Below are 14,355 nucleotides of genomic sequence, written 5' to 3'. Positions count from 1 at the left end.
TTAATTTAAGGAGCAAGTTTATTAGTTATTAGAAAAGACGGTAAAACACAAAACACATTGACAAAGGGTAAAAATGCGAATGGGGTAAAAAGCTTAGAGCTTAAATAATATATGAATCAATCTCTGGCTTCGGTGAAGAGTAAATAATAGAATGTCACAACCATTCATTTGGATGATGAGAGTAATGCAGACATTGCTTCACTACCAATGATTCTTTACCCTGCCATTTGTGCTTTTGTTTTGTTCCCTTCATGACAGTGACATTGTCAGCTTGCTTGGAATCTCGTACTTGGAAATCTGTCACTACCTGCAGAACAGGGGTGCCTAATAGTTGTCCTAGAGCCATAATCTTCAAAGTACAGTAGCTCACGCTAACAAATACTAACACACAGAGGCTAGGGGGTGCAGTGAATTTTAAAATATTTTTCTTATATTCCTGAGAGTGCAATACAAAAACATGCCTTTCTTGTAATATCTACAGTCTGGGATTTAATCTACAGGAGATGGCTCTCCAACTGAAAAGGGTAATCAGTTTTGGTCTTGGTTCTCTTCCTTGTCTGTCTGAGGTTTCCCTGACCCCCTTCAGATGTGATAGTCCATGCTTTTCGCACCAAGACTTTCAGCTGTCACTGAATTCTATCTGCAGAGTTTACCTTACCATTGTTGGCTTTTTAAAAAATAAACAGGTTATGTTAAAATGTACATTGCTTGTAAATAGGACAGGATTATGATCTGCTGTTGTGACAGGTTAATCCTGTTTGAACTAATGAAAACATTACTGATAATTTTACCCACAATTATAGCTTCAATGAGTAACAATTTTAACATGTTCCAATGCAACTGGGGAGAAGAGTTGAATTGATACGGCAAAACAAACTGTACAATTAGCAGAATATTTGATATGTATTGTCCAGAGTTTGCACATGAAACATTGCACAAGGGTGTCTGTCCTGCTCTGCTTACGTTGTCTGGTATGATGGATTCACACTACCCAGCCCATTGTGAAAGCAATATAGAAATACACTTTCAATGAGGGTAGACAGCAAACAATTTAGAGGAAGCCAGGCTTGGAACCCATTGAGGATGAAATGTTGTTGCTTTTTCAAGCCACACTGATTAGATCAGTATTTCAGCATAAATGAGAGATTAGATACACATGTATTTGGAAACCCAGAGTTTGATTAGGATTAGTCTTTATGCATGGGAGATCATGCCTCACAAATTTGTTAGAGTTCTTTGATGAAGGTGGAAAAATGGAACATAAGTAGCCATTTCCTAAGTGAAGAGAATCATCGTCTTCAATCAAAGTGAAATTGAAGGATGAGTGAAGTGGAATCTAGCAGAGAGATCGTGTTGGAGGCCACAGAATTTGGACCACCAGCCAAGTTCTTCTCTCCAGTTGGTTCATTGTAGAAGCTGGATCACTTTCTCATAGTCACTGTCACACTGTAGCAGGAGATCTTCAAGAACGGATGGTTCATAATCAGGGAAACAGTTCTGGAGTTTCATCAAATTCCAGTCAAAAACGGTATCTGTTGAACAAAACACAGTGGGCGATGGAGTCAGTGACTCAGTAAAACTAGGCCCCGTCCTCGTCCCCTCAACAATCACAAGCACCGCACAGGCTCTCACTACTTTCCTGACTGTTTCAAAATCATTATCATTATTCCCCTCCACAGGAAAGTAATCCATGAGCCCTCGCTGCATTTCCAATGCCCTGAAATTCGCGAACGTACTATCACTTCCCAACACTGTTTGTCGGAAATCCATGGTTTATCCCTTCAATCCGTTTTCTGCTGCAAACATTTTAAGAAAATTAAGACCCATTTCAATGTCCCAGATGATATCTTGTGACTGTCCAACCACGGGAATGGTGAATTCCCCCTCTATTTGGAAAGTGTGCTACCACAGAATCTCAGCATTGTTGCAGCCAAAAAAGAGGCATTTTGGCTCACGGGTTCTGTTACACAGTGTCAATCTTCTGCCCTTTTCCCATATCCATGCACTCTATCTAAATAACCATCCAGTGCCCTGTTGAATGCCTCAATTGAACTTACATCCACCACCTTTCTAGATACCCTAACTACCCGCTGTGTTTTTTTCACACTTCACCCTTGCTGTTTTTACTCATCATTTTAAATCTATGCTGTCGTAACGATGCATGGCTTTAGGAGAAAGTGAGGACTGCAGATGCTAGAGATCAGAGTTGAGAGTGTGGTGTTGGAAAAGCACAGCAGATCAGGCAGCATCCCAGGAGCAGGAGAATTGACGTTTCAGAATCCTGATGAAGGGCTTTTGCCCGAAACGTCAATTCTCCTGCTCCTCAGATGCTGCCTGACTTGCTGCGCTTTTCCAGCACCACACTCTCAACTGCATGGCATTAGGGGTAGAGTATTAGCACGGATACTGGATTGGTTGACTACCAGGAAGCAAAGAGCGGGGATAAATGTGTCCTATTCTGGCTGGCAATTAGTGACTAGTGGTGCACCTCAGGGAATAGTTGGGTCTGCAATTATTTACAATTTATAGAGATGATTTGGAGTTTGCAGATGACACTAAGATGAGTGGCAGAGCAAAGCGTGCAGAGGACTGTGAAACCTTGCAGAGGGACACAGATGGATTGAGTGAGTGCGCAATGGTCTGGCAGATGGAATACAATGTTAATAAATGTGAAGTGATCCATTTTGGTAGGAGTAACAGTAAAAAGGACTACTACTCGAATGGTAAAATGTTGCAGAATGCTGCTGTGCAGAGGGACCTTGGTGCCCTTGTGAATCACAGAGGGTTGGTTTGCAGGTACAACAGGTAATTAGGAAGGCAAATGGAATTTTGTCCTTCATTGTTAAAGAGATTGAGTTTAAAAGCAGGGAGGTTATGTTGTAGCTGCACAAGGTGCTGGTGAGGTCACACCTGGAGTACTGTGTACAGTTTTGGCCTCCTTATTTGGGAAAGGATGGACTGACACTGGAGGTTGATTCCGGAGTTGAGGGGGTTGGCTTATGAGGAGCGACTGAGTAAACTGGGATTATATTCATTCGAATTCAAAAGATTGGGGGCGGGGGGGATCTTATAGAAACATATAAAATGATGAAGGGAATCAATAAGATAGAAATAGAGAGGATGTTTTGACGAGCAGGTGAGGCTAGGACAAGCGGGCATGGCCTCAAGATTAGAGGGAACAGATTTAGGATTGAATTGAGAAGGAACTTCTTCACCCAGAGGATCGTGAATCTATAGAATTCCTTGCCCAGGGAAGCAGTTTACATTTAGCGTTAAACGTTTTTAAAGCTAAGGTAGATTCTTTTGAACAATAAAGGAATGAAGGGATACGTTGGGAGGGGGCGAGTAAGTGGATCAGAGTCCACGAAAAGACCAGCCACGATCTTATTGAATGGCGGAGCGGGCTCGAAGGGCCAGATGGCCTACTCCTGCTCCTAGTTGTTAATGTTCCCTTGTTTTTTTTTTAAAAATGAACAGGAACAGCTTCTTCCTACCTACTTGATCCAGCTGACTCATGATTTTGAAACTCCTTCGATCTCAATCCAAGAACCATGGTTTTAAATTGCTTCTGCACTTTTGATAATGGTTTGATTACATTATCTCCTTCAACATCCATCTGCTCGACTAAAGTTTAGCAGGATGAGAGATAATCTCACTGAGACATAAACACCTGAGGGAGAATATTTCACCTTGTGACAGAGAGACAGAATTTGGTGACAGTTTAAAAATGGTTCTCACATTTTAGACAGAGATGAGGCAGTGGGGGGGAGGGGGGGTGTTATTGACTATTTTTAAATACAGAGGTAGCTAAATTCTTGACTACCAAAGGGAAGTCACAGGGTGCTAGGGTGGGCAGGAATGCGGAGTTAATCAGCTATCATCTTACAGAGTGTGATATGGGTTTGAGGGACAGAATAGCCTATTCTCGCTGCTAATTTACATGTTCAGATGGTTGGGACTGCTCTGACCTGGTTCCACGCCCATCTAATCATAACAGAGCCTCACTCCCAATGACTCCCACTCCCTTTCTCTCTACATTGTTCATTCTGCCCTTGGGTGATGTTAGTTGTGTTGTCCGTCTCAGAGGCAAAGATCAAACTCAATTAATTTATCAAGTACGAATAATACACGTTTTACTACTAGGGATATCTCAATCACTAACCCCAAAACATTATTAATAACAAAATAGAAATGGTTAGAAAAACTCAGCAGGTCTGGCAGAAATTTCTCTTCACAAATGTTGCCAGACCTGCTGAGCTTTATCAGCAACTTCTGTTTTTATTTCTGATTTACAGCATCCGCAGTTCTTTTTGCTTTTAGTTAGCCCAAATATTATTACCCGGGAGAGTTGGCAGCTTGCCAGGCTAGATCTCATCTTCACCATGCCTCCTGATGTAGGGTATCTCTTGCAGTGTTATTCTCTGAAGTTCTGCTGACAAAAATCAGGGATCTCCCGGGGCTGCTTTCTGCATACTCTCTGTGCCAAGTGTTTGCCTTATTTAGAATTATCTGAGCACACGACCAATCACAAATGTCTTGCCCTTATTTGGCAGAGACAGCAGTTACCGATTTCCTGCTATTTTAGCTCTTAGTTTGAAAGGGCTCAGAAAGGATTGACAAGGATGTTGCCAAGGATAGAGGGTTTGAACTATAGGAAGGCTGAGGTTGGGGCTATTTTCCCTGAACCAATGGAGACTGAGGGATGAACTTAGAAGTTTGTAAAATCATGAAGGTACAGATATGGTGAATAGCCAAGGTCTTTTCTCCAGGGTAGGGGAGTCTAAAATGAGAGGGCATAGGTTTAAGGTGAGAGGGGAAAGATTTAAAAGGGACCTGGGGGGTAACTTTCTTATGCAGATGATGGTGTGTATATGGAACAAGCTGCCAGAGGAAGTGGTGGAGACTGGTATAATTATGATATTTAAAAGGCATCAGGATGGGTATATGAATTGGAAGAGTTTTCAGGGGTATTGGCCATTTGCTGGCAAATGGGACTAGATTAGTTTGGGATATCTAGGTCGGCGTGGAAGAGTTGGACCGAAAGGTCTGTTACAGTGCTGTATAGCTCTATGACCAGAATGACTCAGCGTAATCCCACTCACATAACAGCCCATTGAAATGCCTGTTTTCAGTTCCTGTTATCTTCAGCCTTATAGAACAGCTGCCCACATAGGGGTGATGTGCACAGTTTACCAACCTCCCTCTATCAACTCATGGACTCTTTAATTCACTTTCAGGTCAACAATCATTTCTCCCAGGCATACAACAGGAAGATGAAAACCATCATGCATGGCCATATGTCTCAGTAGTCATTTAATTTCCCGATGCCTAACTGACATAGATGGTTTTGATGCCCTGTCAGACTCAAGCTGAATTTCTGATTATTAAAATGATCATGCATTCCAATTGTGTGGGTTCAATCCCCTGTCCCAGCTGTGGTAGATCTGGGAAACCTGCTTCCTCACCAACACCAACCACCTGCACCATGCTTAATGTGGAGCACTATGAGGGGGAGCACCAGTCTGTCAAATATCTCCACAAGAGAGGGCTGCTGATGGCCATCTGTCAACTAGGGCTCATTTCCAATTACTACGTTTCCACTCTGAAATGAAGGGCCGTTTGCTGAATGAAATGTTGATTTATCATTTTTAAATTCATTCACAGGGTGAGGGTGCCACTCGTTAGACCAGCGTTTATTGTTTGCAGTTCTGAGGAAGGGTCACTGGATCCAAAACATTAACTCGGACTTCTCTTCACGGACACTGCCAGATCTGCGGAACTTTACCAGTTGTTTCTGTTGATGGTTCTGATTTGCACCATCCCCAGTTCTTTTAGTTTTAATTTACTGCTTGACCCCAGTTGTCCAGAGGACAATTAAGAGTCAACCATGTTGCTGTGAGTCTGGAGTCACATGTAGGCCCAGACCAAATAAAGATAGCAGATCATCTTCCCAAGAAAAGCACGTTAGTGAACCTGATAGGCTTTTCTAACAGTGGTCACCACTATGCAGCCTTTGTTGTTATATTGAGTTGAAATTTCACTAACTACCATGGTGGGATTTGTACTTATGTCTGGACTTTTTATTAGCCTGGATTTTTGAGTGATGAACTCAGTGATAATGGTGGTCTATACTATTTAAATGATTTGGAGATGCCGGTGTTGGACTGGGGTGTACAAAGTTGTCAACCACCTGATGAAGGAGCGTCGCTCCGAAAGCTAGTGTGCTTCCAATTAAACCTGGTGGACTATAACCTGGTGTTATGTGATTTTTAACTTTACACTATTTAAAGTGATTCATTACCTTCAGGAGAGTCTCTGTAGGCTGCGTTTTCCATTGCAGTGTCGGAGTTGTCTTGATGTGTCTCTCTCAGACCTGCAAGCAGGCTCACTGAAGGGACACATTGCATGGCTTGGGATTCAAAGCTCTTCTCATCGGACAAAGGTGCGGGTGAGCTGCTCAAATTTTCCATAGATTTTCGGCTTCTTTCCAGGTTGTCCAAGAAAGCTTGGTTTTTCCTTCAGATAAGAGAGAAAGCTAACTTTGTAAAGATTCACTCCATGATTGCGTCCACAGGGGGGTTATCACAATGCAGTATCAGAATACTCACTTTCTGTGTTCTTCCTGAAGATGCTGCTGTCTTTCAGATTCGAGTCGAGATGCCTCTTCTGCTGCAAGTTCACTCTTACCAAGAGAAGCACGGAATGATTATATTCAATTTCTAAATTTAAGATCTGCTGCAGACTGTGCTCACACACTACACATTTTATTCACGCTACCTGCTCCTTTTAGCCAATTCCAGCGTAAACAAACTGAAATCTCATGTCACCACAGCTTTCACTGCTCACTGGGGCCCCATGGCTGAGAGAGTTTAAGCAGGGATTAAGCATTGCACCTGGATTCTCAAGCATTCCACCCGGGAGCTTGCTTTAGGCAGTGGGATGGAGGGATGGTCACATTCTCCCTGACCAAGGAGGCAGCAAGCTTTCTGATCACAGATTACTACAGCAGCAGGAATCTCTAAGAGCTCCTGTTCAAAGCGTTGCGGCTGCAGGGTAGGAAGAATTGTAGCAATATTAAATCACCACTCCCAGTTACAGTGTCTTGCAGAATGCACACGGGCAATCTGGGATAGCAGGAGATACATTTTATTCAAATGCTCGAGTTATTGCCATCCAGTTGTTGGGTTTTAATATGATTAATTTGCCACTTCGTCTGCAGAGAGGACATGCCACAGGAATGTGCAGCATTGTCTGTGTCTCCCCGCAAGTAAGTAAGAGTCTTGTACTGAGGTCATTGCAGACTATTGGTAGGAATGGTTAGCACTGCTGCCTCACAGCGCCAGAGACCTGGGTTCAATTCCCGCCTCAGGCGACTGACTGCGTGGAGTTTGCACGTTCTCCCTGTGTCTGCGTGGGTTTCCTCCGGGTGCTCCGGTTTCCTCCCACAATCCAAAAATGTGCAGGTCAGGTGAATTGGCCATGCTAAATTGCCCGTAGTGTTAGGTAAGGGGTAAATGTAGGGGTACGGGTGGGTTGCGCTTTGGCGGGTCGGTGTGGACTTGTTGGGCCGAAGGGCCTGTATCCACATTGGAAGTAATCTAATCTATGAAATGAGTCCAGTTCCAGCAGCTGCCTAGCCTTTCAGAAGACCCTAAAAGGTTACTGTCTCCAGTCTGGAGAACAGGCCACCTCCAAGATGAAGTGATCCAACAAAATGGAGCCACTTCAACCAGCTGACAGCTATCCCACAATGCACAGGGCCTCCTAGTTATCCTTACCCTATTAACATCCTGGTGGATTGATCTGAGAAGATTGAACCACAATGGTTTGATTAGTTGATAGTCAATGTGAGAATGTGTTTCACTCTTTACAAGGGAGTTGAAGAACTCCACAGACAGAAAATCTGAAGCATTTATTCCCCATTGTGAGAGAAAGTACACTGTCTTTGCACCAAAAGGTGCTGGACAATGTGACTCAGTGCTCAGACTTACCTTTCTCCTCTGTTCGTCTTTGTGTTCCTGCAGTCGCTGAAGCTCGGCCTCCCTCTGAGTCTCTCGGTAACTGCGGCTCTTGCTCTAAGACACAAACACAAACCTACTGTTAGAGCTCAGATAGTTGTATGGCCACATCTCCGTTTGTCTCACAGAGAAAAATGTCAAAGGGAGTGTCAGTGACTTCATTAACTCAGTCCCAGAAACCAACCCAGAATGGATGCCATCAAGTTTGATTGCAGTGTTTCAGTTCATTGATGAAGACAGAGATGTGGGGATGCTCTCAGACTCAGCCTATCTCCTGTAACATCCCCCAACAATACTTTACAAAATCTGTCCACAGCACGCCATGGTCAGGAAGTTGACTAACTTCTGACACTTATCACTGCCTTCAGTAACTCGTGTTTGGCCAACTCTCTCAGCAACACTTGGACACTACAGATTTGGATTGTAGGGCTGTGGGAGAAAGAGCAAAGATGTAGGTTGAATGCAATCATTAATACAGTGGGCTGAATGGCCACTGCCTGTGCACCAAGACTCTTTGTTTTTTCCCTTTTGGGCCATAAGCTGCAATCAAATTTGGACATTGCTATGGTAGCTGGAGAACTAGGAGAGTGCACCTTGAAAAATCAAGTGGTGCACATTGTTAACCGTATGAGACTTTTGCTTTTGGAACGGATACTTTATTCAGACAGAGGGGCATCAGAATTTTTGAGTTCAGGGGAAAAAAATAACATCTGTCTGACAACCAGTGGTCAAGCTGCAGTTTCCACAGTGGGTAACGTGGCCAAAACAAGCGTGCCAGCAAATGTGTCAGAATCTCTCTCCCTTCTGTAAGGGCGAGACAACAAAAAGGAACTTAAAGGAAACTAGTGCACAAAAGAGACCTAGATTCAGCCAATCAACGACTGAATCAAGAAAGGCCATCACTCTGCAGTCTGCAGTATGTCTTCATCAAAATCTTCACCCAAAATCAGAAGACTTGGGATGTCATTTTGAGTTTGTACATGGGTGAGGCTTCGTCTAGAGGGCTGTGTCCAGTTCCAATTGCCTTGTTATAGAAAAGATGCTATTAAACTGGAGACAGTTTAGGGAAAAATAATACCAGGATGATGCCAGAAATGGAGGGTTTGAGTTATAAGGAGAAGCTGGATGGGCGTCACTGGAGGATAGGTGGTTGAGGGGTGACCTTACAGAGGTTTATAAAATCAAGAGGGGCGTAGAAAAGGTGAAGGGAAGGTGTTTTTTCCTTGGGCAGAGGAGTTCAAGACTGGGGTGGGATGTATTTTTAAGGTGAGTGGAGAAGTATTTTAAAAAAATAAATGAGAGGCAATTATTTTACACAGAGGGTGGTTTGTGTGTGGAATCAACTTCCAAAGGAAGTGGTAAAGGTCTGTACAGTTACAACATTTAAAAGACTTTTAGGTAAGTACATGAATGTTTGGAGTGAGACGGGGCCAAGTGCAGGCAAGTGGGATTAGTTTAGTTTGGGATTATGATCGGCATGGACTGGTTGGTCTGAAGTGCCTGTTTCTGTGCTGTATGACTGTTTAACTGAGAGAATTAAGTCGGAACCTTGTGATCTCCATTTCAGATCATCAGAATTTTGCTTCGCCTGTCAATATTTTCCCACTCCTAATGTGTCAAACTGTCTGTCTTGACAGTAGTCCATCCAGCAACTTGATCATCTTGGTGGTTTAACTGGGTTGTCACACATTTGTGATAGCTTGTGGAATAGGGAGGCTTGATTATTAGTGCTCTCTTACCAAGTCGGTTGGGACAAAACTTGGGAGCTGATGGTCTTGAACCTTTGAACAAAGATATTATATACAGAGTTAGGGGAATTGCTACAGATTAAAAGGAGAGAGACGTGGCTTCTCATCACAAAATAAGGTGACATTGGGAACAGCCAAAATCATCCTGCTGTTGGAAGAGGTTTATCTGATGGATTTATAGGAATTAATAAAAGCTAGACTAATAGCATTGAGAAACAAATTTGTGGTGCAATTCCATACCAGTGGAATTGAACTATTGGCAAAACATCTGGGACTATATGGAAAGTGATAAGGGTGGTGTAGAATTTGTGTCTAAACTAGGGGGGTGGGGGTGAGAGAGAGAAAGAGCCCAATTTCAATATCATTAGGCAGATCTGGCAAATATAGACTGGGAGCAGCAATTAGGTCAACATTTGAAAAGTTGCAGTATTTTCAATGTAGTATTGTGAGAATTCAACATTAGTGTGTTCCTCTAAGAGTGAAGAGCAAGGTCAGCAAGTCTATTGAACCCTGGATGTCAAGGGATATCAAGAGTTTGATAAAGAAAAAATATGAAGGCACCATATGTCAGGCACAGAGCATTAAAAATAGGGGAGGCCCTATAGAACCATCGAGAATGAGGGGGTTGCTTTAAAAGAAATCAGGATGGTGAAGAAAGGCCATGACAGACAGGATCAAGGAAAACTCCATGGCTTTTATTGAGAGCAACTGGGTTACCAGAAAACCATGGGCCTATTCGAGACCAATGGTGCAGTCTGTGGGTGGAACCTGAGGATGTGGGTGAGGTGTTAACTAAATATTTCTCATCTGTATTCACTCAGGAGAACATTGTAAGCAGAGAATTTAGTTGGAATGGTGAGGTTCCAGAACATGTAAAGATGAATAAGGATGAGTTATTAGATGTTTTAGCAGGAATAGAGGTGCTCATGGCCTAGTGAGATGTATTCCAGACTGCTATAGGAGGCAAGAGAAGAGATTGTCAGGGCTCTGGTACAGATATTTAATACCTTGCTGGCCACAGGTGAAGAGCCAAATGACTGGGGGACAGCTAATGTGGTTCCTTTGATCAAGACAGGCAGCAGGAATAGGACAGGTAATTACAGACCAGTTCGTCAGTCATCAGCAGTATGGAAATTATTAGAAAAAAAAACACAGGATTAATTAACACTTGGAGATTCAGGGATTGATCAGGGATAGCCAGCATCGATTTGTTAAAGGGAGATTCTGTCTGTTGAACTGAGTTGAGTTTTTTTTTGAAAAGGTGACTAAATATATTGATGAGGGTAGTGCAGTTGATATGATCTACATGGACTTTTGACAATATGGTCCATGTGGAAGGCTGGTCCAGAAGGTAATAACCCATGGAATCAGAGACAAGTTGGCAAATTGTATACAAAATATAGGAGGCATCATTGTTTTTGTGACTGGAAATCTGTGACCTGCAGTGTACACAGGGATCAGTGCTGATACCTTTGCTATTTGTTATTACATTAACAAATTGGATGTGAATGTAGAATGTATACTAAGTTTGCAGATGATACAAAAATTGGTGGTGTTGTTGATGGTGATGGTCTCAGGCTACAGTCTGATGTAGAATAGAATCACAGAATCTGTACAGTGGAGAAAGAGGCCATTCGGCCCATTGACCCACCGTAGAGCATCCCATCCGGGCGCCCACTGTATCACCATAAACCCTGATTAAGCGGGCTAAACCATCTAGCCTGCACATTCCTGGGTACTATGGGACAATTTAGGATGGCCAATCCACCTAACCAGCACATCTTTGAGCTGGATGAGGGAACTGGAGCACCCGGAGGAAACCCACACAGACACTGGGAGAATGTGCAAATGTCACACAGACAGACAGTTGAACACACATCTCTAGCGCTGTAAAGCAGCAGTAATAGTCCCTGAGTCATCACTCCACTGGTGATCAGCTGGTAAACTGGGAGGAGCAATGGCAGATGGAATTTAATCCCCATAAGTGCAAGGTTTTGCTTCTGGAGAGGTCCAATAAGGGAATGTACACAATGAATGGTAGTTCCCCAAAGAGTACTGAGGAACAAAAGGACTTAGGCGTACAAGCTTATAGACCCATGAGGATGCCAGCACAGGTAAACAGAGTGGTGAAGGCAGCATATAAGATGCCAATCTTCATTAGCCAGAGCGTAGGACACAAGAGCAAAGACGGCTTGTTTTATTTATAAAACATTGGTTAGGCCGCGGGTGGAATATTGTGTGCAGTTCTCGTTGCCACCATCAGAAGGATGTGATTGTTGAGGAGATTCACAAGGATGCTGTATGGAACAAAATATCTCAGTCCTGAGGAGGGAGTGGACAGGCTGGGTTTGTTTTCCTTGGAGCAGAGGAGGCTGACGGGGGATTCTAATTTAGGTACACAAAATTAGGAGAGTTATAGACAGGATAGATCATGAGAATCATTACCCCATGGCAGACTTGTCTAAGATCAGAGGGTGTAAGTTTAAAGGTGAGGAGTAAGTGGTTTCGAGGAGAGATCTTTCATCCAGAGGGTGATAGAAATATGGAATGTGCTGCCTGAGAGTTTGGCAGAGGTCGGTACTATCGCAACATTCAAGAAATACCTGGTTGAGTATTTAACATGCCACGGATGTTAAATACTCAACTTGGGCCACAGACCAAGTGCTAAAGAGTCTGTTTCTATGCTGTATGAACATCTATAACATTAAATAAGCTAGCGGAACGTTTCAGACAACATCTCTGGGACATCCGGACCAACCAACCCAACACTCTGTAGCTCAACACTTCAACTCACCCTCCCACTCCACCAAGGACATCCAGGTCCTTGGACTCCTCCATGGCTACACCTCCATCCCCCATCACGAAGGAATGGACATCCAGTCCCTGTACACCTCCATCCCCCATCACGAAGGACTCAAAGCCCTCCGCTTCTTCCTTTCCTGCCGTACCAACTAGTACCCTTCCACTGACACCCTCCTTCGACTGACTGAACTGGTCCTCACTCTGAACACCTTCTCTTTTCAATCCTCCCACTTCCTCCAAACCAAAGGAGTAGCCATGGGCACCCGCATGGGCCCCAGCTATGCCTGCCTCTTCGTAGGGTATGTGAAACAGTCCATCTTCCACAGCTACACTGGCAACACCTCCCATCTTTTCCTCCGCTACATCGATGACTGTATCGGCGCTGCCTCGTGCTCCCACGAGGAGGTTGAACAGTTCATCCACTTTAACCAACATCTTCCATCCCGACCTCAAATTTACCTGGACCGGCTCAGACTCCTCCCTCCCCTTCTCAGACCTCTCCATTTCTATCTCGGGTGACCGAATCAACACAGACATTTACTATAAACCGACCGACTCCCACAGCTACCTAGACTACACCTCCTCCCACCCTGCCCCCTGTAAAACCTCCATCCCACATTGCCAATTCCTTCGTCTCCACCGTATCTGCTCCCAGGAGGACTAGTTCCAACACCGCACAGCCCAGATGGTCTCCTTCTTCAAAGACCGCAGTTTCCCCCCAGACGTGATCGACGATGCGCTCCACCGCATCTCTTCCACTTCCCGCTCCTCCGCCCTTGAGCCCCGCCCCTCCAACCGCCACCAAGACAGAACCCCACTGGTTCTCACCTACCACCCCACCAACCTCCGTATACAGCGTATCATCCGCCGTCATTTCCGCCAACTCCAAACGGACCCCACCACCAGGGATATATTTCCCTCCCCTATCAGCGTTCCGCAAAGACCACTCCCTTCATGACTCCCTCGTCAGGTCCACAACCCCCACCATCCCAACCTCTACTCCTGGCACCTTCCCCTGCAACTGCAAGAAATGCAAAACTTGCGCCCACATCTCCTCCCTTACTTCTCTCCAAGGCCCGAAGGGATCCTTCCATACCCACCACAAACTCACCTGCACCTCTACACACATCATTTACTGCATCCGCTGCACCCGATGTGGCCTCCTCTATATTGGGGAGACAGTCCGCCTACTTGCGGAATGTTTCAGAGAACACCTCTGGGACACCCAGACCAACCAACCCAACTACCCCCGTGGCTCAACACTTCAACTCCCCCTTTCACTCCATCAAGGACATGCAGGTCCTTGGACTCATCCATTGCCAGACCATAGCAACACGATGGTTGGAGAAAGAGCGCCTCATCTTCCGCCTAGGAACCCTCCAACCACAAGGAATGAACTCAGATTTCTCCAGCTTCCTCATTTCCCCTCCCTCCACCCTGTCTCAGTCTGAACCCTCGAACTCAGCACCACCTTCCTAACCTGCAATCTTCTTCCTGACCTCTCTGCCCCCCACCCCCTCTCCAGCCTATTACCCTCACCTTAACCTCCTTCCATCTATCGCATTTACAATGCTCCTCCCCCAAGTCCCTCCTCCCTACCTTTTATCTTAACCTGCTTGGCACAGCCTCCTCATTCCTGAAGAAAGGCTCATGCCCGAAATGTCGATTCTCCTGCTCCTTGGATGCTGCCTGACCTGCTGCGCTTTTCCAGCAACACATTTTCAGCCCATATCCCTCCAAACCTTTTCTATTCAGGGTGGCAGAGTGGCTCAGTGGTTAGCACTGCT

At 44.6% G+C, this 14,355-nt stretch overlaps 1 protein-coding gene across 4 annotated transcripts in view; it reads right to left on the bottom strand.

Moving 5' to 3' along the window:
- The window catches only part of epsti1 (epithelial stromal interaction 1), a 90,949-nt gene continuing 76,594 nt past the window's right edge, over nt 1-14,355 (bottom strand). For all 4 annotated transcript variants that reach the window (XM_060832848.1, XM_060832846.1, XM_060832849.1 and 1 more), the window contains 4 exons: nt 7,992-8,075; nt 6,609-6,682; nt 6,302-6,516; nt 1-1,532 (listed from right to left, as the gene is read on the bottom strand). In XM_060832848.1, coding sequence (XP_060688831.1) covers nt 1,405-1,532; nt 6,302-6,516; nt 6,609-6,682; nt 7,992-8,075 — 501 coding nt within the window. In that variant the 3' untranslated portion in view covers nt 1-1,404. The remainder of the gene's footprint in view (nt 1,533-6,301; nt 6,517-6,608; nt 6,683-7,991; nt 8,076-14,355) is intronic.

Source organism: Hemiscyllium ocellatum, chromosome 12, assembly GCF_020745735.1.
Source record: "Hemiscyllium ocellatum isolate sHemOce1 chromosome 12, sHemOce1.pat.X.cur, whole genome shotgun sequence".
Taxonomy (NCBI): domain Eukaryota; kingdom Metazoa; phylum Chordata; class Chondrichthyes; order Orectolobiformes; family Hemiscylliidae; genus Hemiscyllium; species Hemiscyllium ocellatum.
This window is presented reverse-complemented; position numbering and strand designations above follow the sequence as displayed.